This window comes from Dendrobates tinctorius, unplaced genomic scaffold, assembly GCF_039654945.1.
Source record: "Dendrobates tinctorius isolate UK_male_01 unplaced genomic scaffold, ASM3965494v1 ptg000129l, whole genome shotgun sequence".
NCBI lineage: Eukaryota > Metazoa > Chordata > Amphibia > Anura > Dendrobatidae > Dendrobates > Dendrobates tinctorius.
Genome location: NW_027361797.1, coordinates 35,767,575 through 35,793,775, shown reverse-complemented (window position 1 = coordinate 35,793,775; position 26,201 = coordinate 35,767,575). Strand labels below are relative to the sequence as shown.

General features: G+C 45.8%; 1 protein-coding gene across 1 annotated transcript in view; it reads right to left on the bottom strand.

Annotated features, from left to right (window-relative positions):
* Window positions 1–734: 734 nt before the first annotated feature.
* LOC141047857 (uromodulin-like) overlaps window positions 735–26,201 on the bottom strand; it is an 89,315-nt gene continuing 63,848 nt past the window's right edge. Inside the window, exons 11-18 of the mRNA XM_073543185.1 lie at window positions 23,652–23,756; window positions 22,064–22,272; window positions 13,347–13,504; window positions 10,947–11,186; window positions 7,070–7,223; window positions 5,119–5,203; window positions 3,218–3,244; window positions 735–808 (exon numbers count right to left, since the gene is read on the bottom strand). Coding sequence (XP_073399286.1) covers window positions 735–808; window positions 3,218–3,244; window positions 5,119–5,203; window positions 7,070–7,223; window positions 10,947–11,186; window positions 13,347–13,504; window positions 22,064–22,272; window positions 23,652–23,756 — 1,052 coding nt within the window. The remainder of the gene's footprint in view (window positions 809–3,217; window positions 3,245–5,118; window positions 5,204–7,069; window positions 7,224–10,946; window positions 11,187–13,346; window positions 13,505–22,063; window positions 22,273–23,651; window positions 23,757–26,201) is intronic.

Sequence of the window (26,201 nt, the reverse complement as noted above, 5' to 3'; positions counted from 1 at the left end):
TAATGTTACACGACTTCTATCAGAATATGATCACTATTTTGGCTGTGAAGTAATGGATGCCTATGAGAACAATGGATGAAGAGCAGGAAACATGTTGCGAAAGGCCTCATTCAGATGTCAGAGATTTTTCTCGTATGCAAAAAGCAGAGTGTTTTTTTTTTATCAAACTTTCATCAGAGTTTGCTCATTGTGTCACTTTTCAACTCCATTATGTCATCAAGAATTTTTGAAAAAAAAAAAAAAGGATGTTGATTTCTCATGTTTTCCCTATCAAACAATCCGGGAAAAGCGGAGAGCACACAGACGACATCCGTGTGCGGTCCAATTTTTCACGGATCAATGGACTTGCATTGGTGAATACGGGTGGAATAACCAGTCAGATAAAAAACAAAAAAAGGCACAAAACTAGACAAAAAAACCAAAACTCCTAGACAAAGATGAATTGGGGGAAATCGTGGCAAAACATAATTTTAACAAAACTTTTGCAATCATAATGTTGTAACTAACATTAAATGACCTTTGGCCTGTCAACTACGGAATAAAAACTGATTGAAGGCAGAACTTTTTCTATCATTTATTTTGTTTTTATTTGTAATCAGGGTATAGGTTTTATACACAGTTATAGGAGTGTAGACTTCTCTTTTATTAATAATTGCAATTAGGTAGTGTAGTTACATCTTACATTAAACAGTACAGTATAATAATACAATTCTGCTTGGAGGTAAATGACCAAGTTATAAAGTAAATAGCAATGTTGCAGAAAGGGATAAAAGAACAGTTGCCAAGCTTGCCACCATGGTGTATGCACCTGAAAAAGAAAAGATATTGCTATAAGGCACTGTGAAGATTATAAAAATACTCCACAAAATAAATAAATATATACATCACTATATGTGAGTAGATATTCACATGGAAATGTTAATAGGCTACACCAAATAAGTGTGAATAAGCAACCGTGTGTCAATGACTGCCTTCTGGACATCTGTCAAGTCAGCAGTCTTCCCCATGATTGTGGAGCCTACTGAAACAGACTAAGGGACCTTTTTAAACACTTAGGAAGCCTTCGCAGGTGTTTTTGTTAATTATTCTAATTTACTGAGATAATGACTTTTGGGTCATTTCAACAGAATTAAACACGTGAAATAGATTACTCTGTTTGTAATGACTCTATATAATAAAAGAGTTTCACTTTTTGTATCAAATAACTTAAATAAATTCACTTTTTGATGATATTCTAATTTTTTGAGAAGCACCTGTATATATGTACAATGTATATGTGAGCTGCAAATCAGTGCTGGGGGCATGGTTGGACACAGATGTGATTATCACAGATAATATTGAAATAACAGCACACAGCCTAATAAGTGACAGATCACTGAATTCAGTGTCTCAGCCCCCTGGTGTCCTCAGATTACATCGCAAAAACCTGCTGAGAGATTCCCATTCAATAAATACATTTATCTATGCTGTTACCCTATTATTATATAGCAGTGCTCAAGTTAAAGCTTGTATACTATAGGAACATGGGAAGTAACAGTAGTACAATGTTGCTGTGTTACATAGCTATAGCTACTGCAACTCACATTAGATGATATCTGTGCACTGAAACTATACATTCTTTGACACCGCAAAGACACAGGGTTGCAGATTGAATTGTCTATAAATTAGTGGACAATTTGCAAAAATGTCAAATTTTCTTCAGCTGAAGTCTTTCAAATTTCCAAATTTGCAACCTTTGATATTTCCAAAGAGCATGCAAACTACAGCAACATGTGCAGTACAGGTCATGTGTTGTGGTACAGACTGTCTATGCTGCTGAATGCAGAGAATAGGAATCGTCTGCTGGAAGCACCAGTACACAATATATACAAGGGCTTTTGTTGCATCACATGGATTCCCATGACACAATCAAGAAAGGATTCATTTCCCTCATCCTTTTAATGTTGCGATCAGTATTGATCATGGTGTTCAAAAGGTGAAATGGCCGAGATCAGAGAATTCTCTGATCTTCGCATGATGAGTATGCATCTCATGGCGTGGCAACTCCCTACTATTTCTGATGAGTATTAGGCTAGGTCCACACTTATACAGTCCTATCTGCTGAGCACTACATCGGGGTTTCTTTTGGTGTTCCCAAAAAAACAGGATTCCAATGGTAACCCTGACAGCTGTTCCCTTCTATGATGCCTCCGGAGTCACGATTGACACCGTTTCATCTTGGCAGTATTCGTCTTTTTCAGACATGCCCAAAAATGTGGCCTGACACTTTTTTGTTCATGTTTGAAAAATAATAATACTGCCAGGATGGAGTCCATACAGTGTCGAAAGTGACTTTAATAGCTTTTTTAAAATGATAGCTCAGTTGGGGTTCCCGTAGGAATCCTATTTTTTGAGAATTCGAACCAAAACCGTGACATAGTTCTCCGCAGGGTGAACTGTAGAATGTGAATAGGTAAAGAAGTGAGCTGTCACCATATGATTCACATCCCACTGATTAGTCCTTGGGTGGAAAAATGTCAGTCAAAGCCACACAAAAGGAGCTACGGTTGCTCACCCAGGGAAAATGTGAAAATAGGTAATTTATTAGGAATAGAAAGAAAAGGGCCGCAATCAGCGGTTCATGAAATTCTTATTTATTTCATTGACTGATAGAACACATCAAGAACAACGGCTATTTGTCGCCAATGGCGCTTCAACGGGACCTTGCAAGTGAATGCGACCCTTTCCTTTCTATTCTGCTGCATTATCGGTATGAATGTGAACCTTGCCTTGGATTAGGACAGTGTTCCCCAACTCCAGTCCTCAAGAGCCACCAAATGGTCATATTTTCAGGATTTCCATAGTATTGCACAGGTGATTGAATTCTTGCCTGTCCAGTTGATGCAATTATCACCTGTGCAATACTAAAGAGATCCTGAAGACATGATCTGTTTGTGGTTCTTGAGGACCGAAGTTGGGGAACACTGCCTTAGGACACATTGGAACCGTAAATATCGGACCTTGGTAAATTTTTAGTATGATTGTTCTAATAGGATTGTTGACGTTTATCTCTGTGGTTAGTAAAAAAAAAGGATGTTAATATTGATAACCCTGCCGAAAACATCACTTTTTATGAAGGATACCAGTAGTACCACCACCATTCTTTATTGCTATTTTCCTTTCCAATGGTGAATATTTTCCCAATAGACAGGTTGACAAATTAATGCTCAGTGCTTACCTGCTCCACTGTTGAGAGTAGTAACATCTGCCAATACAAGGAAATCTTTGTTAGAGAAAATAAAATGGGGTCATCTTCAATCTACAGCAGACATCTGACAGATTTTAAGAACAATTTCTGTGTAAGCAACAGGAGTCCAGAAGCTCTCGTAGGGGCCCAGCAATGAAAAGAAAAGGCAGACCTCAGTAATACGACTAAGGCCAAAGCGAGAGGGGTCTCCCACCTCGAAGGATATTAGAGATGACTGTAGACAATGGAAGAGAAGAGTTGAAACTTGAGCATATCATCAGATGAATTTTCTCCGATTAGTGACATCACTGTGTTTATTATTCTTATTCTATGACGTCACGCTGCACATTACCTATCTACTGTGTTAGGTGGATGTCTATTATGTGCTTGCATTCTGTCTAACTCGCTTTCCACCGTCTTTTTTATGGCAAATCTGTCTTCACTAAAAGAGACGCTAAGACAGATTACAAGAAGTGCAGGGCAGGTCAATCATTATGAAAGGCATGTTTTCAATCGGCTCATACAGAGAATCTTTGATTGCAGCTACAGCATCTCTCCTGTGTTAAATGTGAGTCAAACAATCCAGACTCTAAAGCAGGGGCGGGGAATCTTTTTTCTGCCAAGGGCATTTGGATATTTATACCATCTTTCAGGGGCCGTCCAAATAGCGTGCTAACTCTGCCCACAAGGTACGTCCTGACGCTGGCATTGTTGTCACTCAGGATGTGATCTTTCATTGCATGCACCTCAGCACTGAGTAGTGAACATTGCGTGTGCGTGCTCACAGGGCAAGAAAAAATTAGCGGGCAGGCAGATATCAAAATACAGCTGGTGGCCCAAGTTCTGCGGTCCCAAGGAATTTCACCAGGGGACAGGCAAAAAGGTAATCGAGGGTCGTAAATGACCCATGGGTCTGAGGTTCTCCACCTCTGCTCTAGAGAATAAACTCTATATCGTCTCTTCATTACTTTAGCTGGATTACTTTTATCGTGCACATGTTACAGAGCTATTTAGCTGCGGGCTATCTAACCCTTGTATATCTGCTCACAGTTATGTGTAAGATGACAGTCTGCAGTGTGTCAGCTTCTGCAAGTAGCAGAAGAGAGATTTCTCATAACCTATCACCAATTCGGCTTCCTTAGCAATTTACCGGTGGAACTGGAGCCAATAGTATGGGTGGAAAGTATAGGGGGCATTATGACTGGTTGGAAGCACAAAAGAAGGGTTATCAACGGTTGGAGACACAGAAGATGGGGTATTACTACTGGTTGGAGGCAAGGATAATTCATTATTACAGTTTGCAGAAACAGAGGGGGTGTTATTATAAGTTGGGGGCACAGAGACATCTTTGTAGGCTGAAGCCACTGAGGACACATTGTTACAGTTGAGAGCCAAGAAGGAGGCATTTGTTTTCAGGTTGGAGGCACAGAGGGGGATTATTACTGATGGGATGCACAGAAGGGGCATTATTACCGGTTGGAAAAACAGAGGGGGCATTATTATAGGTTGATGGCACTGAGGAGGCATTATTACTGTTGAGAGGAAGAGGAGTCATTTTTACGGGTTGCAGGCACAGAGAAGGAATTATTACTGGTTGGCTTCAAAAAGGGGACATAATTACCGGTTGGAGGAACAGAGGGGGCTTTATTTTAGGATGCGTGTACAGAAGAGGCATTTTTACAGGTTGGAGGCAAAGAAGAGGAATTATTACTATAAATGGGATCTGCAATGTAAAAGGAAGCAGCAGACGAATTTACTTTATAACGGATCCAAATGATGGGCACACAGAATCGATGATGTTTGATATTGCCCAAGTAAAATTCTGAATGTTACCAATAACTTTTGTCCATCACCTAAATTAAAAATACTATCTGCTAATAAAATATACAAACCTTGTCTGATTATAGGGCCCACAACCAAACGGGCATCAGAGGTAACGCCTTCAGAGGTGCTCGCAGCTTTCGCACCAGTGCAAGCCTAAAAAGTGAAAACATTTGATGCAAGTGTAAAAGATGCAACGATCACTCATTTTATTCACATTTATTTTTTAAATATTTCATCAGTATTTGTAAGCCAAAACCATGAATGACCCCGATAGAGAAGAAAAAAAAAGAAAAAATATAATCAATTTGTGCCACTCCTAGTTTTTGGCTTAGAAATAATTTTAAACTATTGACAAAAATACTGATGTGTGTATGGCCTAACTTAAAGGGATGATCTCATTAAAGGGTTTTTCCATCCAGTGTTCCACCTAATCTTACATTGGGCATGGAGTAAAGTTAGTGCACCCTGGGCTATATGGTTTCGAGGATAAAAGTTTGACCACTGTAGGACTTGCGCATTTTTCAAAAAAATTAGAATAGGGTCCGAGTGCAATACTCATTGAGCAGCGGATGGTTGGCTAAGCAACATTACTGCCCTGCATGTAGTTGCATCTCCCAAGTATGAAATTAGATCGAGTGAGAGAGTATGACTGGGCAACCCTGTTTTTTTCTCTAAATACAGGAGATTTGGTATTGTATGTCAGACATTCATATTAATAAGTGTCCACGTAATATGTGATCAGGCATAGGGCAGAGTCAAACGAACATATAAAACGGAGCAAAATCAAAACTCAATGTACGGGCTGGCTGGCAGCTCTCCCAGCCCACTGCATAGAAATACTTGAAGATGTTGCACTCAGGTGGGGAGAACCGTGCACTTTTTTCCTTATTTTTTTAAAGATTTTGGATTGCCTTCAGTGCATTACGCCTTCCTGACGTAGAATGCAATAGTAAGTCTTGGGCCTCGTTCACACGGTCAGTATTTGACCTCAGTATTTGTAAGCCAAAGCCAGGATTGGGTGATAATTACAGAAGTGGTGACGTGTTTCTATTAATGGTCTAACATTGGATCAGTATCTGTAGTGGAGTCTACACCATGCCCAGCATATGGATGGCTGCCATATGTATCTGCATCTGCATGTAATAACAGCAGCCAGAGCTCGGATTGCTGTTGTTTAAACATTTATATATCTTTTTCAATAACTGACAATGGCGTCTAAAAGGCTTGGTTGCTGTGCCCTGACTTCAAACAACCCCCCCAACGTGATTGTGGGGTACCGATGGGTTGTCATGGGATGACAAGATTGAAGACCACCATTGCTGCCATCTTGATCCTCCAATGAAGCCCAGCCTATGGGCTTCATAGCAGAATGCCATTTGCTTTATATACTGCAATACTGTGGTATTGTGGTGCAAAACACAGAATTTCTGAAGATTCAAGACCAGTAAGGTGACTAAAAAATAGTTACGTACGTTGAAAAATGACAGGTCCATAAAGTTCAACCTTCCCCCAAAAATGTAATCACTTAAATAATTTAAAAAAGAGGAAAAAAAGGTAAAAAAAAAGAAATTTATACAAGGAATTGCCATAATCATGCTGACCTGGAGAATCATGCTGCCGATTAGTTTTTATCACACAATTAACAATATAAAAATAAAATAAAAAAAAAACCAGCGGAATTGCAGGTCTTTTGTCACCATTTCCACCCACTTTGATTTTTTTTTCCGTTTTCTACTACATTGAATAGTACTAGAATATTGCTATTCAAAAAAATATTTCCTCATTAAGGCTATTAAGGCTATATCAATGGAAAAATTACAAAAAATTATGGCTTTGGAAAATAAAAAAAAAGCACAAAAAAATAATTTGCCCAATAGGTTATAGTGTCCCAAACTGGTATGAATCTAATCTTCTGGCGCCTCAAATGCGAAAGGCGCCTGTGATCTTGCACATTTTTTTGTTGTTTCATGTAATTGATACATAAACTAAAGTAGTGAGTAATATCAATACTAAACTTACCAGTGCGCAGCTCTTATCACAAACATGGATATCGCAATACAGATACACAATATTTGAATCCTTTAGATATCCAAAAAGCTGAACAGAAAATTGTGCATTCACAGATTCTCCGTTTTTGATCACATTAATGGTAGAATCTTGCTTGCTGGGACAGCTGAAAGAAAAGAACACAACCCAATATGAAGTCATTCAGGTATCAGTATTAAGGCATAAATTCAGAGAGTATAAGGGGTAAAGGTTCTCCATGTGGAGAACACCAAGTTGGTGTATGGAGATTTAAAGGTCATGCAACGTTTCTCTGGGAATTTAAGTATGCAAACAACCTTTCCTGAGAGGAAGAGGAACACTAGCGCCTCTTATTGGATGATGCAATACTAAAAGTCAATATTGAACGTTGTTAAGATATAAAGCCAAATCAGAAGTTCTATTTACAGGCACATGTTTCAGGGTGTTTTCCCCTCATTAGTGCAAAGCAGGAGAGCTGATTTGGCTGGGTGAGAAGTTTCTGACAAGGGTCTAAGGACTGTCTCCTTATAGAGAGTGCCAAGCACTGTCAGTCTGGTCCATAAGAGCACCAGCCTACCCACTGACACACAACTGGGTCCCAATGGGCGAATATACCCGATCCGTATCTAATTTTGGAACTAGTCACATTCCACTAGGATCTCTTTTCTATGAGATGACTCATGATTACCACATTAGATCTTATTGACAATATTTCCATACTTACCAGCTAAAGTGTTGGTAAAATAAGGATTTTTAAGATCAGCCCACTAGTAATGCTTCTAAGAATCCAAAAGTAGATAGAACCACCACTTTCTGGGTGAGATTTATATAAACAAAATTTGCCTGGGTGTCTCTAAAATTTTGGAAAACACAAGCCGCGGAGACACCATCACATGTTTCTCAAAGCAAGCAATGACTAGCCAGGTCTTTCCCCGGGAAAGAACAACCACGGGAAGGGCAGTCTCCAATGAAGGAAACCACCTATGCCAAAACATGGTATCCATCCACAGACAGCTGTTTCGGGGTACTGCCCTTCATCAGTGTGGAGTAGGAAACTGGCCAGTAGGAGCAATGCCTAGTAGAAGACTGTGAAAAATGAGGATGAATGAACTCATGGAGATCAACATCCAACACTGCGGAGACACCATCACATGTTTCTCAACGCAGTGATTCTAGAGCAATGCCCCCATCCCTTATTGGAAATATGTAAAAACATGCAAAACACAAGCTGCGGAGACACCACCACATGTTTCTCAACGCAAGCAATGACTAGCCAGGTCTTTCCCCGGGAAGGAACAACCACGGGAAGGGCAATCTCCAATGAAGGAAACCACCAATGCCAAAACATGGTATCCATCCACAGACAGCTGTTTCGGGGTATTGCCCCTCATTTGTGTGGAGTAGGAAACTGGCCAGTAGGAGCAATGCCTAGTAGAAGACTGTGAAAAATTAGGATGAATGAACTCATGGAGATCAACATCCAACACTGCGGAGACACCATCACATGTTTCTCAGCGCAGTGATTCTAGAGCAATGTCCCCATCCCTTATGAGAAATATGTAAAAACATGCAAAACACAAGCCACGGAGACACCATCACATGTTTCTCAACGCAAGCAATGACTAGCCAGGTCTTTCCCCGGGAAGGAACAACCACCTATGCCAAAACATTGTATCCATCCACAGACAGCTGTTTTGGGTATTGCCCCTCATCAGTGTGGAGTAGGAAACTGGCCAGTAGGAGCAATGCCTAGTAGAAGACTGTGAAAAATTAGGATGAATGAACTCATGGAGATCAACATCCAACACTGCGGAGACACCATCACATGTTTCTCAGCGCAGTGATTCTAGAGCAATGTCCCCATCCCTTATGAGAAATATGTAAAAACATGCAAAACACAAGCCACGGAGACACCATCACATGTTTCTCAACGCAAGCAATGACTAGCCAGGTCTTTCCCCGGGAAGGAACAACCACCTATGCCAAAACATTGTATCCATCCACAGACAGCTGTTTTGGGTATTGCCCCTCATCAGTGTGGAGTAGGAAACTGGCCAGTTGGAGCAATGCCTAGTAGAAGACTGTGAAAAATGAGGATGAATGAACTCATGGAGATCAACATCCAACACTGCGGAGACACCATCACATGTTTCTCAAGGCAGTGATTCTAGAGCAATGCCCCCATCCCTTATGGGAAATATGTAAAAACATGCAAAACACAAGCCGCGGAGACACCATCACGTGTTTCTCAATGCAAGCAATGACTAGCCAGGTCTTTGAATCCTTATCTGTGTGCATTTTTTCCATTAGGCAGCTAACACCTTCATCATCACTATTTTAGTAATAGGGTGGCTGTTTTCTTCAGTGGAGGGCACCTGTGCTGCTCCAGCCTTTATCAGTGGGAGCCTGCTGCATCCTGCTAGTGCATTGGTCATTGCACAAGGTTTGGTGAGGCTACTTTTCATGATATGTGGGTCGCCCTCCCAGGGCTGTTGGGTACTCGGTACCGGGCCGTTATCAGTGGGATGTTTCACGGCAGCGGTGACCCGGTCCATGGCCCTGGGCGCCCAATTAATAGGGGAGATTGAATGGTGGAATGTAGTGGATTAAATTAATAGTTCGTGACGCCACCTGTTGTGTTCGGCAATTGAGAGGTTAAGCCGACGCTGCATGCAGATCCTCTGGGACTGGTGGTGTGGTGCAGCAAAGATGTTGAAGCTCCCCACAGGTGGAGCTGTAGTCCCAGGGCAGTGTAAAGTAGATGATAGTTGGGAGACGTGAATGGTGCAGCAATGTAGCAATGTTGAGGGTGTTGGTGCCAGAATGAGTAGAGGACACAAGGGCTTGTAGTTCCAAAGCTTTACTCACAGTCTGTTGCACAAACAAACAGGTGCCTGCCTCTGTGATGTGTCCTCCGGGTCAGGGGCTCAGTCAGCCTCCAAGCAAGATGGAATGCTCCCATCCAACACTCCGCCAACATGTGCCTTTCTGAACGTCTCCTCTATAGCGCCATTGAGTGAAGTACTCTCAGTACTGAGTTACACTGGAGTTCCTCCTGTCAGATACTCCCAAGAACTATACTTGTACGGCAGACAGCTGTAGCCTGCTTCGAGGACTCCTTACTCCTAAGTCCCGGCTCACTATCCAAGTTGCTGTTGTGCCCTCAAGTCTTAGATGGGAGTAGTGCATTTACAGCCCACTACTCCACCGGTGTCTGCTGTAGGACCCTTAGTATCCATACAACCTTGGGGACCGGGCCCCAGCCTTGCGCTTAGAACTTCTAGGCAGGGTTCTCTTCTAACCCACGTCCTCTGTTCACTTTTACTCCTACGTTCCGTACTAGTCCTTTCCTTCTTATGGAAAATCAGGGTTCTCTTCAATGTCTGTCTCTTTCTTTCCTTTCCCGTGCCAGCAGACCCTGGTCACTGTGATCTGCTGCAGCACTTCCTTCTTCCATCCCTCTCCCAGGGATCTCCTCTCCTCCACTCCGAACTGAACTCAACTGAACTGAACTCCTAAACCTTCCCACTCTTTTATGTATTCTAACGCCACCCGCCTCCCAGCATGTTTCATGTTCCAAGCAGGGAGCCACCAAAGGTGCTCTACTACACTCCAAGCAGGGAGCTGCAATGTGGCTTTGCTACACTACTTTGTGATGATGGGTGCAGGGGTTGGAATGTGGACAGGAGCCTCCAACTTACCTGGATGGCGGGGTACCACACCTCAGGAGGAGATGCAGTACCTCTGTGGCAACTGAACCCTCAGGGGCGCCACATATGTTTTTGCTAAAAATGTTTACAGGATTTTTAAGTCCTTTTTTCCTGTCTGTGAGCTTTTTATACTAATGAAATAAATGAAATATATACTGTACCTGTTCTTAATGATGTCATATTTAGATGTGGCATTCTCTGAGGCTGCAGCATAGCAATTTGTTATCTGCACTGCATATTGAGAAATGTCTCCGATTTTCAGCATAATTCCTATAAACAGATTGGTCTTAGACGTCAGAAGAACCTCAGATCCTTCATAGGGCGCTGTGTATGTTGAGTCTTTATAAAGAGCCATAGCCACCTCCAGCTTTCCTGTACCTTCAATTTCCACAATAACTGAGCTGTAACGATAAGTAAAGTCTTGAGTTCGGGCACTGGAATATTTGTTGGGTGACAGTGATACAACTTCAAATTCCTAGCCCAAATGCAAAAAATCTGTAACAAGCCCCTCATCTACATTTTATAAAACTGTCTTCTTGTGTGATAAAAGGGCCATTGGGCACCTTCACGCATCATGGTCTAGGTGTCACTGCTATCTATACACCCTGATTGCTTTACCCAGAATGGTTATGAATATATAATGATTTTTATGGGCTGTGACATCATATATAAAAGATTGCAGAGCAAAATCTCATAATGTAAAAAACCTATAGACAAAAGTGAGCTAAATGTTAAATGTCAAGTGTGAAAAGTTTAGGAATGATGGAAGACAGACGTACAAGCGCATTGACAGATCAATTGGATTGATCACTGGCTATTTAGATTTAGTGATAGAAACAGTTACCACAATGTAAAAGATAAAGACAAAGAGTTGTGTACATACAATATATATATATATATATATCTATATCTATATAGATACAGTGGGGAAAAAAAGTATTTAGTCAGTCAGCAATAGTGCAAGTTCCACCACTTAAAAAGATGAGAGGAGTCTATAATTTACATCATAGGTAGACCTCAACTATGGGAGACAAACTGAGAAAAAAAAATCCAGAAAATCACATTGTCTGCTTTTTTTTTTCATTTTATTTGCATATTATGGTGGAAAATAAGTATTTGGTCAGAAACAAAATTTCATCTCAATACTTTGTGATATATCCTTTGGTGGCAATGACAGAGGTCAAACGTTTTCTGTAAGTCTTCACAAGGTTGCCACACACTGTTGTTGGTATGTTGGCCCATTCCTCCATGCAGATCTCCTCTAGAGCAGTGATGTTTTTGGCTTTTCGCTTGGCAACACGGACTTTCAACTCCCTCCAAAGGTTTTCTATAGGGTTGAGATCTGGAGACTGGCTAGGCCACTCCAGGACCTTGAAATGCTTCTTACGAAGCCACTCCTTCGTTGCCCTGGCGGTGTGCTTTGGATCATTGTCATGTTGAAAGACCCAGCCACGTTTCATCTTCAATGCCCTTGCTGATGGAAGGAGGTTTGCACTCAAAATCTCACGATACATGGCCCCATTCATTCTTTCATGTACCCGGATCAGTCATCCTGGCCCCTTTGCAGAGAAACAGCCCCAAAGCATGATGTTTCCACCACCATGCTTTACAGTAGGTATGGTGTTTGATGGATGCAACTCAGTATTTTTTTTCCTCCAAACACAACAAGTTGTGTTTCTACCAAACAGTTCCAGTTTGGTTTCATCAGACCATAGGACATTCTCCCAAAACTCCTCTGGATCATCCAAATGCTCACTAGCAAACTTCAGACGGGCCCGGACATGTACAGGCTTAAGCAGTGGGACACGTCTGACACTGCAGGATCTGAGTCCATGGTGGCGTAGTGTGTTACTTATGGTAGGCCTTGTTACATTGGTCCCAGCTCTCTGCAGTTCATTCACTAGGTCCCCCCGCGTGGTTCTGGGATTTTTGCTCACCGTTCTTGTGATCATTCTGACCCCACGGGGTGGGATTTTGCGTGGAGCACCAGATCGAGGGAGATTATCAGTGGTCTTGTATGTCTTCCATTTTCTAATTATTGCTCCCACAGTTGATTTCTTCACTCCAAGCTGGTTGGCTATTGCAGATTCAGTCTTCCCAGCCTGGTGCAGGGCTACAATTTTGTTTCTGGTGTCCTTTGACAGCTCTTTGGTCTTCACCATAGTGGAGTTTGGAGTCAGACTGTTTGAGGGTGTGCACAGGTATCTTTTTATACTGATAACAAGTTTAAACAGGTGCCATTACTACAGGTAATGAGTGGAGGAAAGAGGAGACTCTTAAAGAAGAAGTTACAGGTCTGTGAGAGCCAGAAATCTTGATTGCTTGTTTCTGACCAAATACTTATTTTCCACCATAATATGCAAATAAAATGAAAAAAAAACAGACAATGTGATTTTCTGGATTTTTTTTTCTCAGTTTGTCTCCCATAGTTGAGGTCTACCTATGATGTAAATTACAGACGCCTCTCATCTTTTTAAGTGGTGGAACTTGCACTATTGCTGACTGACTAAATACTTTTTTTCCCCACTGTATATATGTATATTTTGTATATACATATTTACCTTGCAAATGGATTCAGTGCTGTTTCAAGGGACAGCCGCATGTCTAGTGGATATACACAGGAGTAGCTAATGCCGAGCACATCTTCTCCACCAAGTGACGAGTTTGTTTCCATGGACAGGAAGATGGTGTTTTTATAAGTTACATATGTGTTGTTTTTCTTTAAAAAAACAAAACAAAAACAGAAAACAATATTGGTATTTGATTTTTTTTTGGCTGTTGGTAGAAAGGGCCTCACAAATGGAAATTCTTTTGAGCTTACCTGTGAATTCAGCAAATTACAACATTCCCCAGTAACCCAGATCCCATATCCATACCCATTGGATAAAAAATTCTATACGGTTTATTCACTATTCATGTATGAAAACAAACGCCGTACTTACGGTATATAAAAGACAGACTGCATACAGATGACGATACAGATGGAAAAATTGCCTGATCTTTCTGAATTAAAATTGGACTAATTTTTTTAGACGGTTGTGTGTACGTAGCTTTACAGATGTGTATTTTCATGCAAATAAATAGGGTTTAGTCTATACCTAGTTACATTTTCTTAAGTGAAAAGCCATTGAACGACAATGAGGGCTAAAGGGTTTTATTTCAAGGTCTTAAATCAGTAAAATTGCAAATTTTGTAAAAATCTTCTCTGTTCTCATTTTTTTTTCCATACCATTTATTGCTTAAGTTACCAGCCACAGCTGCAGTTGATCAGTGGTGGCCAGGCTCCTAGGCAAGAAGCATAGTGCTTACAAGCTCTTTGATATAGAATGTGCAAGTGCTGCCTTGAGCCTGGCCAAACCCATACACTACAATGATGCAACGGAGTTGCAGCACCGGAGAGTGCACAGTTCAGGCTAGTGTTACAAACATAAAATCAATTAGGAACACAAAACTCACCTGCAAGAAGGAAGGTACTGAAAATCAAGTGACTACTACACCTTTAATCCTTGGAGTCTGCACATCCATGGCAAAAATCTGAGTGTCAGCTTAAAGGGAATCTGTCACCTATTTTTTCAACTATCGGCTGTCGGCACCGCCATCAGTGGCTTATCTACAGCATTCTGTAATGCTGTAGATAAGCCCCCGATGTAACCTGAAAGAGAAGAAAAACGAGCTATATTATACTCACCCAGGGGTGGTCAGGGTCCGGTTTTGGTCCGATGGCTGTCGCGGTCCGGCGCCTCCCATCTTCTAGCGGTGACGTCCTCTTCTTAGCTTCCCGTCGCGGCTCTGGCACAGGTGCACTGCTCTGCTCTATTGAGGGCAGAGCAGAGTACTGCAGTGCGCAGGTGCTGGGAAAGGTCAGAGAGGTCAGACGCCTGCGCATTGCAGGACTCTGCTCTGCCCTCAACAGGGCAGAGCAGTGTGCCTGCGCAGGAGCCGCAATGGGAAGCAAAGAAGATGACTTCACCGCTAGAAGATGGGAGGCGCCGGATCGGACCGTGACACCCATCAGACCAAAACCGGACCTGGACCGCCCCTGGGTGAGTATAATATAACTCATTATTCTTCTCTTTCAGGTTACTTCATGGGCTTATCTACAGCATTACAGAATGCTGTAGATAAGCTCCTGATGGCGGTGCTGGCAGCTGATAGTCGAAAAACTAGGTGACAAATTCCCTTTAAGGGCAGGTGCAGATGGCCATTGATTCAAGAGAATTGGGTCGATTATGCAAATGACACTCCAATCAAACTCTTATCAGAGTTTGATCAGAGCATGATGAAAATAGTGTGTTTCCATTCTATAGGATGAGGAGAAGATGGAGGAAAAGATTTGTCCGTCTTCTTCTTCCAAGAGGCCGTGGAAATCGCACTACACTCACATGTCATCAAATGTTTTCCACTCACTCATTTACTTGCATGGCCAAGAGCGATCCGAATATTGGATCAAACTGAGTCATGGAACAATTTATTTTCTTGGACAGACACTGTCCAAGGACAACATTTTTTATGTTCATGGTCCCATAGACGAACATTGGTCCAGGAGCGATTTCATATTTTGTCGGATCACAATCAGACCAAAAATACACTTGTCTGCACCTGCTCTTAGATTTCAGCCATGGAAATAGACATCATTGTTAGCGTAAGTGGTCTAGAGCAGGAACCTCCGGGAGTGGACCCTCTGGACCGTGGCACCGAGGGACCCTGGGCGAGCTGCCAGGTGGAACCGACCCCTATACAGGGACCGTTAGGAGCAGGCCCAGGGGTTCGAGTACCATGGTAACCGGTACCGAGAGGGGCGGCTCAGGTTGGACCGGAGTAAGACTGAGACTTGAGTAAGACGGCAGGAACACTGTAGACAGGACTGGAGTAGGACGGCAGGAACACTGGAGACAGGACTGGAGTAGGACGGCAGGAACACGGGAGACAGGACTGGAGTAGGATGGCAGGAACACGGGAGACAGGACTGGAGTAGGACGGTAGGAACACTGGAGACAGGACTGGAGTAGGACGGTAGAAACACTGGAGACAGGACTGGAGTAGGACGGCAGGAACACTGGAGACAGGACTGGAGTATGACAGCCGGTACACTGGAGACAGGACTGGAGTAGGACAGCCGGAACACTGTGGACAGGACTGGAGTAGGAAGGCAGGAACACGGGAGACAGGACTGGAGTAGAACGGCAGGAACACGGGAGACAGGACTGGAGTAGGACGGTAGGAACACTGGAGACAGGACTGGAGTAGGACGGTAGAAACACTGGAGACAGGACTGGAGTAGGACGGCAGGAACACTGGAGACAGGACTGGAGTAGGACAGCCGGAACACTGTGGACAGGACTGGAGTAGGAAGGCAGGAACACTGGAGACAGAACTGCGGAAGAGATCAAGGAACACGGGTAGCAGGGCTGAGGAGCTGCTGCGGGGAGCAGCCTAGAACAGAACTGCAGGAGCAGATTGCACACGAAGAAGCGAGGCCAGAGTGCTAGGAAACACAACGATCAGGCGCCTCCCTCAGGGATATGGCCCCGTCTGGTCAGCCATTGGTCCAAAGGTGCTTCCGGGTCAGGGCACAGCCGGAGCATAAGAAGCAGGAAGGAGGCACGGCCGCAGCCTATGGCGCATGCGCATAGCATGCAGGGAAGGCATCGGCCGCGAGCCCGTCTCAGGTGATCGCCGTGGCCTTCGGGTGTAGAGAGGCTGCGGTGTGGGAGCGGAGGCCGCCTGCGGCGTGGGAGCGGAGGACGGGTGAATATGGCGGAGCAGTGTAACAGTACCCCCCCTAAGCTGCCCCCCCCCGGAGGATAGCAAGAAACCTCTTGAGGATACGGGGAGCATTGATATTCTCCCGAGGCTCCCAGGATCGCTCCTCAGGACCAAAGCCCTTCCAATCAACAAGAAAAAATGTCCTACCTCTAACCCTTTTCACAGCGAGAATGTCCTGCACTTCAAAAACATCGTCGGCACTCACCGGCTGAGGACCAGGATCAAGCAAGGAATGGAAGCGATTCAGCACCACAGGCTTTAGGAGAGAGACGTGAAAGGTGTTCGGATCCGGAGCGAAGCAGGCAACCTCAATTTGTAGGCGACTTCGTTAATACGTCCCAGAATTTCAAACGGACCGATGTAGCGTGGGCCCAATTTGTAGGAGGGCAGTTTTAATCAGACGAATTTGGAGGAGAGCCAGACCTTGTCGCTAACACGATACGGAGGAGGATCCAACCTCTTTTTGTCTGCATAGTTCTTCATCTGATCAGCGGATCTCTTGAGTAATGTGTTGGTCTCAGCCCAAATTTTAGAAAATTCCGAGGACAAGGCGTTGGCCGCGGGTACCTCGGAGGCAGTAGTTATCGGAAGAGGAACTCCAGGATGTCTGCCAAAAACAATGAAAAACGGAGACTTGGCCGAAGACTCACTAGCATGGTTGTTATAGGCGAACTCCGCCCAGAGGAGCAAGTTGACCCAATCGTTCTGGTGGGCGTTGGAGAAGTGACGTAAGTATCCCGTAAGCGTCTGGTTGGTACGCTCTACCTGTCCGTTGGACTGTGGATGGTAGGCTGAGGAGAAGTCGAGGGAAACGTTCATGAGATTACAAAGTGAACGCCAGAACTTGGAGGTAAATTGAACCCCTCTGTCAGACACAATGCGTCGAGGTAGTCCGTGGAGTCTGAAGATTTGGTGAATGAAGATTTTGGCCAGCTCTGGTGCAGAGGGAAGACCGGGCAGAGGGACGAAGTGAGCCATCTTGGAAAAACGATCCACCACCACCAGGATGACTGTGCAGCCCGCAGAGCAGGGTAGGTCGGTGATGAAATCCATGGCGATGTTTTCCCAAGGAACCGTAGGGACGGGCAACGGAAGAAACAAGCCGGACGGAGGTTTCTGTGGCACTTTGTTTTTTGCACAGGATGGACAAGAAGCCACAAAGTCGAGTACATCTTGGCGAAGCGTGGGCCACCAGTAGTGACGCGTGATAAGGTCAAGGGTCTACTTAGTTCCGGCATGGCCTGCCAGTTTGGAGGAGTGCCCCCATAGAAGAACCTTTCGCTTGAGATTCTCTGGCACAAGCGTCTTGCCAGGTGGGGGAGTAAGCCAGTTCACCGGAGCTACGGTGATGATCCTAGTGGGATCAATGATGTGCACAGGTTCCTCCGTGGATTCGTGTGGCTGGAAGACCCTGGACAGGGCGTCGGCTTTGGAATTCTTGTTGCCGGGACGGAATCGGAGCTCGAAATCAAATCGGGTGAAAAATAGGGACCATCTGGCCTGGCGAGGGTTAAGTCTCTGGGCAGACTGAAGATAGGCCAGATTCTTGTGGTCCGAGAAGATGACAAAAGGATGGACAGCTCCCTCCAGGAGGTGGCGCCATTCCTCCAAGGCCAACTTGATGGCCAAAAGTTCCCGGTCGCCGATCGAGTAGTTACACTCGGATGGAGAAAAGGCCTTCGAGAAGAAGCCACAAGAGTGCAGGCGACCGGAGGCGGTTCTCTGGGACAGTACCGCCCCGGCACCTGTCGAGGAAGCGTCCACCTCGAGTACAAAAGGTCGATTGCTCTCAGGGTGATGCAGGACCGGAGCCGTGGAGAAAGCCCGTTTTAGGGTCAGAAAGACCTCCTCTGCCTCAGGAGACCACCCCTTGGAAGTAGACCCTTTACGGGTGAGCACAGAAATAGGTCTTGTGATCGCGGAGAAGTGGGAGACAAATTGCCGGTAATAGTTGGCGAACCCGAGGAATCATTGTATCGCCTTTAATCCGACGGGTCGAGGCCATTTGAAGATGGCAGACAGCTTCTCGGGATCCATCCTTAGACCAGCATCGGAGATAATGAATCCCAGAAACGGCAGAGAGGTCTGTTCGAAGAGACGCTTCTCGATCTTCGCATACAGGCGGTTCTCCCGAAGACACTGAAGCACCAGGCGGACACTCTTTCTGTGGGACGAGAGGTCCGGAGAGAAGACGAGGATGTCGTCTAAGTACACGACCACACAGGAGTACAAGAGATCCCGGAAGATCTCATTGACGAACTCTTGAAAGACTGCAGGAGCATTGCAAAGACCGAAGGGCATGACAAGGTACTCGTAATGGCCATCTCGAGTGTTGAAAGCGGTCTTCCACTCGTCACCAGCACGGATACGGACCAGATTGTAGATTCCCCTGAGGTCCAGCTTGGAAAAGACCCGCGCCCCTCTGAGACGGTCAAACAGCTCCGGAATGAGTGGAAGAGGGTACCTGTTCTTGATGGTAATCTCATTCAAGCCCCTATAGTCAATGCACGGCCGAAGAGTTCCGTCCTTCTTTTTGATGAAAAAGAACCCAGCTCCCGTGGGCGAAGAGGATTTCCGTATAAAGCCCTTGGCGAGATTCTCTCGGACGTACTCAGACATGGCGGTGGTCTCTCCGGGAGACAAAGGGTAGATTCTGCCCCTTGGAGGGGTTGAACCGGGAACAAGTTCAATAGGGCAGTCAAACGGGCGGTGTGGAGGAAGGACCTCCGCTTCCTTCTTATCAAAAACATCGGCGTAGGAGCTGTAAGCTGGAGGAAGACCCGGGAGGTCTGGAGGTGACCGAGGAGCAACCGCCAGGCGGACAGGAGTCAGACAGCGAGCTTGGCACGGGTGCCCCCAGCGGAGTATCTCCCCAGAAGACCAGTCAAGAACAGGCTGATGAGTTCTTAACCATGGCAGACCGAGTAGAATGGCCTGAGAAAGCTTAGGCAAAACGTAGAAGGCTATCTTCTCTCGATGTAAGGCTCCGACTTGCAACTCCACCTCTTCAGTGACCAAGGTGACGGTCACCTGTAGCGGTTTGCCATCCACGGTGGCAATCTGAATTGGGTTAGATAAAGTTACTACAGGAATTTGGTATTTGTCCACCTCTTCCGGCCGAATGAAGTTACCTGCTGAGCCCGAATCCACGTAGGCCACCTCGGAACCACGCCTCCCCCCTGAAACCAAAAGCACAGAAATCCTAAGGGGTTGAGAGGGATCATCATCACCTAGGAAGGCCTCTCTTACCTGACCTAGGTGGAGTCCTTTCCCTGTCTCTTAGGACAGGTGCGGACATAGTGTGACGGATCACCACAATAGAGGCACAGACCTTGTGCCCGTCTCTCTCTCTGATGCAACTCGGCCAACCTAAGACGGTCTATCTGCATGGGCTCACCCGAAGAGAAGGAAGGAGACCCGACCGAACGGGAGCTGGCAGACCGGGTAAACGGAGAAACTTGACCTGGAGGGCCGCCTGTCTCTCGCTGACTCCCGAGCGCGCTCCAGGAAGCGTAGGTCAATGCGGGTAGCCAGCGAGATAAGGTCCTCTAAGGTGGACGGGGTATCTCGACCTGTGAGTTCATCTTTTATTCTACTAGAAAGACCGCGCCAGAATGCCCCCACCAAAGCCGTGTTATTCCAGCCGAGCTCGGAGGAGATAGTGCGAAAGCGAATAGCGTACTGACCGACCGTGAGAGAGCCCTCGTGTAAGTTAAAGAGTGACTCAGTGAGAGAGGCTAACCAACCCAGCTCATCGAAAACCTTACAAAACGTATCCAGAAAGACCGGGAGACTCAAGACGACCGGGTTGTCACATTTCCAGAGCGGGTTTACCCAAGAGAGGGTCTCTCCCTCCAGATGGGACATGATGAAGGCAACTTTGGCCCGATCCGAGGGATATTGCTACGGCAGCCATTCAAAGTGGAGACTACACTGATTTAAGAACCCCCTACAGAGCTTGGGATCCCCGGTGAAACGAGGCGGCTTGGCGAGGCAGGGCGTCGGGAGAGCAGTAGACGCGGGAGGAGGAGTCGGCACTGCAGTGGCAGCCTGGAGGGCCGACAAACTACTATCAAAGGAGGCCATGTAGGACAAAATGTGGGCTTGAGTATCTTGCTGCTGACCCAGCTCCTGTTGGAGACTGGCCAGCTGAGTGGCATTTCCAGGATTGGCCACCTGTAAGGCCGACAAACGGGTGTCCATCGACTTCATGACTGACATAATGCGCCCCTGATTCTCCCGTAGGAATAGCAACTCTTTCTGGGTAGCAGCCGTAGTACCGGCGGAGTCCATGGCCTGATCGTACTGTTAGCGTGAGTGGTCTAGAGCAGGAAGCTCCGGGAGTGGACCCTCTGGACCGTGGCACCGAGGGACCCTGGGCGAGCTGCCAGGTGGAACCGACCCCTATACAGGGACTGTTAGGAGCAGGCCCAGGGGTTCGAGTACCACGGTAGCCGGTACCGAGAGGGGCGGCTCAGGATGGACCGGAGTAAGACTGAGACTTGAGTAAGACGGCAGGAACACTGTAGACAGGACTGGAGTAGGACGGCAGGAACATGGAAGACAGGAATGGAGTAGGACGGTAGGAACACTGGAGACAGGACTGGAGTAGGACGGCAGGAACACTGGAGACAGGACAGGAGTAGGACGGCAGGAACACTGGAGACAGGACTGGAGTAGGACGGCCGGAACACTGTAGACAGGACTGGAGTAGGAAGGCAGGAACACTGGAGACAGAACTGCGGAAGAGATCAAGGAACACGCGTAGCAGGGCTGAGGAGCTGCTGCGGGGAGCAGCCGAGAACAGAACTGCAGGAGCAGATTGCACACGAAGAAGCGAGGCCAGAGTGCTAGGAAACACAACGATCAGGCGCCTCCCTCAGGGGGAAGCGGCCTGATATGGCCCCGTCTGGTCAGCCATTGGTCCAAAGGTGCTTCCGGGTCAGGGCACAGCCGGAGCATAAGAAGCAGGAAGGAGGCGCGGCCGCGGCCTATGGCGCATGCGCATAGCATACAGGGAAGGCATCGGCCGCGAGCCCGTTTCAGGTGATCGCCGCGGCCTTCAGGTAGAGAGAGGCTGTGGCGTGGGAGCGGAGGCCGCCTGCGGCATGGGAGCAGAGGACAGGTGAATATGGCGGAGCGGTGTAACAATCATATTTTAATTCTAATTTGTGAATAGAGCCTTAGACTCCATTGACTTCTGTGTTTTTTTCCAGATATTTTTTAGACTCCATTGATGTATGGGAGAGGGCCTATTCTCTAGACAGCCTGCACAGGTACAAAGGGAAAATAGTCATCTAGGCACCGGCACCTCCTGTTGTGGGTGAATAGTGTTGTGGTGTCAAGCAGCTCCTGAGAAAGGTCTATTTTCAATTTTTACGATGGACCCCTGTTTTCTGCATTCATAACTATAGGGAAATTATGGAAATTCCAAATGTTGTCATTGTTCATCAAGCAAAGGACAAATGTGCAGCTAATGCTGACATTTTATTCTTCATTCATCTCTACTTACCACCAGATCATTTCCGCAGACATCCTTCTTCAAGATTGATACTACAGTTATGATGTTTGTCAGGTTGAAATCATTAAATCCTCTGCAGGCGCTGTCTTTTAGATGGATGTTACTGGTGTCAAGTTTGAATTTTTTCAGATGACATTTCTGGAAGGAAGCCTTTATTTCCTGATTACCACAGGTAAGCACTGGCCGGATTTTATCTAAAGCTGCAAGAGAGGACACAACACAGGGTAAGTCCATGTGTCAAATGATCCTCGTGCAAATCTGACATGGAAATGCTAGAGGAATCATAGCAGAAGTCTGAGGTTCACACTTGGATTTAGAACTCAGATGGGCAGTTTGATGTGCCACGGATCCGCACCAGGACTAACCCCATTCAGCGGTGCTATGAGTGTTGGGCTAATCTACTGGCTCTACCATAAGGAATCTGCAAGAGTAAGTGGCGTGCTATTCTCATTGATTTTGTGGTGTGGATAAAAATTAACTCAAAGGTACCAATATATCAAAATGTTTACACCATAAATAGCCTCAATGCATTTTCGAAATGCAGATGGCCAAAAATTCTGCATCTTTTATCATTTTCATGCCCGTTTCCAGCAGCTTTGCCAAAATGAGTCAGCTTGCGAGAAGCCAAGTTGTAGTGTGGCTTCACCTGCTCATCAGAATCCTGGAAGGTTGTGGTGCTTCTAATACCAATAATATTACTCTAGTCTCTGACTGGAGTAACATTGCTGGTAAGTCGAGACACACTTTACCAATAAGATGCTTCAAATTCATTAAGTGGTCTCTTGATCAATTCGGTACATCTTATTCTTGCACCGCCTCTTCAAGACTGGCATAAAAAATGTCAGTCTTAATCAATCGCGGCAAGTTATTTTCCTGTGCATGTAAAAGGTGCTGTAAAAGGCACATTTGTTGCAGATTTTAGCACAATCAAAATAGTTATTATTCACTTAAATGGCAAATTTGCCTACTTATGACATTTTTTAATGAAGTTTTAGAGAAATATTTGAAAAGGATCACAATTGCTCCAAAAAGTTAAATATCCTGTAAAAGTCTCCTAGCTCCCTTGCTCTTGTCACTGTGTTGCTCTACTAGAGATAGCAACATTTATTTCTTTTTGAACACAGTATTGGAAATCTCAGCGGGCATGTAACCTGGTTGCTTCTTCAGTCTTCTCTGGTGGGGTATGCACTTTCACCCCTCTCTCCCAAACACTGCTAATTACAGCTGAGCAGCTGATCTAGAGGTCTCGCAGTTTCAGGTGCTGTTGAAGTGCAATTGACAGCATTTAGTAGGGAGGAGTGAAAGCAAATACCCCTAGAGAAGACGCTGAAGAAACAACCTAATTGGTCGTAAATAAAGATTTCACATACTGCGCTCCAAATCCAACAAATGTTAATATCTCTGCAATGGAGCGACACAATGGAAAATGGAAAAAAGCTGCAAAATCAGTGAAAAGCAAGGATTTTTATAAGGTATGTAATTTTTTTGAGCAAGTCAACAGGTCTTCATTAAAGTGTTTTGGGTATGACTATAATATCTCAAGATATATTCTTTAAGCATATAGCTTCTTTGTCCATACCTGAAATTAAATCATCATTTTTGCAGTAGCAGCTGTAACGTCCACCAACTGCTTTACATTCTTCATCATCAGCGCAGGAGCAAGATTCGGGGACCGTAGTTGGATCTAAAAAAACATGTAAAAAATGTTTATGCTGTAAGCAGGCAGCTACTAGTAATATGTCACTGTGCTTCAGTGTGTGATCATAAAAGCGTACACAATTCAAGTTCATTTATTCCATATATTTGACCTATTTGTGCCAATTTGACCGCACCGTAAATTGATTTTATTTTATCTATCATGTATAAACCAAATGTTACCGCTCATTCTATCTATCATATGAGAGACAACTTGGATACAACCACTCTGATCTTTAGCTACTCTGACTGATGTAAGTCATCCTTATTTCTTTATACATTCTTATGTATGTAATGGATATGATGATATTTCAAATATATGCAATTCTTTTCTTTTTTAATGATGTTAATGGAAGTCCATCATGGAAGCTGTGAACAGCCACACATCTTTTTGCTATGGCCAATGGAGTGGTATTAAATGGCACTCTTTTAAAGAGAATCTGTCACCAGCTTTTTGCTACCTCATCTCAGAGCAGCATAATGTAGGAAAAGAGACTCTGTTTCCAGGGATGTATCACTTAGTCTACTTGATGCAGTGGTTCTGACACAATCAGAGTATTTAGATGCAGCATGCAGCAGAGCTCACAGATCTAACCCCACCCACATCACAGCTCTCTGTGGAAACTCTCTCTTGACAGTGAGCTGCTTATCAGAGGAAGGGGCTTGGTTGGACCAGATCTCCTGCATTCTGTAGTCCAGGTGTCATGCTCACGCCCTGACTGGTGGGCGTGAGCCAGGGGGTTTTAGCCCCACTGTGCCACAAACCAGACTACCCTGGAAGGGACATGACTAAGACAGCTGCCTTGGTTTTCACTGGATCCTCTGATGGTGAGGTCAGACTTGTGCGGCAGGCAGCTGCCAGGTACCACTCCAGGGTGGTGTCTGGCTGTGGCTGATGATCCCACTTGGGGAGACGAAACACTAGGAAAGGTGTGAGCAACAGGTACGACTGGCAGATGAGCACGGCTGATACTCAGACCAGTAGGCAGGTGAGCACAGATGAAACACTGGTAGGTGGGCATGGTTGAGACACTAGCAGGCGGGCACGGCAGAGACACAAGGCAGGCACGGCTGAGACACAGGACAGGCAGGCATGGCTGAGACACAGGGCAGGCAGGCACGGCTGAGACACAGGGCAGGCAGGTACTGCTGAGACACAGGGCAGGCAGGCACGGCTGAGACACAGGGCAGCCAGGCACAGCTCTGAGACACAGGGCAGGCGGGCACAGAAGAGACACAAGGCAGGCAGGCACGGCTGAGACACAGGGCAGGCAGGCACAGCTGAGACACAGGGCAGGCAGACACAGCTGAGACACAGGGCAGGCAGGCACTGCTGAGACACAGGGCAGGCAGGCACAGCTGAGACACAGGGCAGCCAGGCATGGCTCTGAGACACAGGGCAGGCGGGCATGGCAGAGACACAAGGCAGGCAGGCATGGCTGAGACACAGGGCAGGCAGGCACGGCTGAGACAGAGGGGCAGGGACAAACACAGCAGGTGCAGGTAATGGTACTGACAGGAAGAAATGGAGTATGAAGGAACAAGTTTGGACCTGTTCACACAGGAGGAGAACCGCAAGGCTGCGGAGAAGAGCTGTAGAGCATCAAGAGGTTCTGCAGAAGCAGAACCAGAACAAAGCAGAACCGCAAGAGTAGGGAGCACAGGCAGAGCCGCAAGAGTATGGAGCAGGCAGAGCTGCAAGAGTGCAGAGCATAAGCAGAGCCGCAAGAGTATGGAGCACAGGCAGACAGAGAGAACACAAGGATAGACACAGCAGGGAAAGTAGCCACAAACGAGGGGACCAAGAGAGAGAGGTAGGACTGAGTTCAGACAAGGTAATGGTATGAGACAAGGTCAGCAGCAATAGCACAGAGACCAGGATATTCTGCCTCCTGGAGGGAGGACAGAGAGGTACAAGGCGAGGTAGGAACAAAGACACAGAGACTAGGATATTCTGCCTCCTAGAGGGCGGACAGACAGGTACAAGGCAAAGCTAGGAATCAAGCCTCCAGAGAAGGTGAAACACAGGACAGGACCTGGCAACTCAGTAGGAAGACACTAACTGAATTAGGACATTGCACAGGTCCGTTCCACTGGGTGAAGCTGCCCTAATAATAGAGACCTCTTGGTAATTGGCCAGGGACACATTAGACAGGTGCACCCTGATTCCATAAGAACCAAAGAGTTCTGGCACTGCCCTCTATGCACACAGCTAGGAAGCATGCAGAGAGCAGGCAGGAAGCAAGAGGCACATAGCATGAAGCCGGCAGCAGACAGAACACACAGCAAGGCCTGGAGCAGTGAGTAAGTTGGTGTGTGAGGGATGGGAGGCCATGCAGTGGGGTTGTTACACCAGGCAGTGATAATCTTCTGGTGATAAAACATTCACTGTATGAAAACAACAGCACACAGCCTAAGTGACACATCCCTGAAT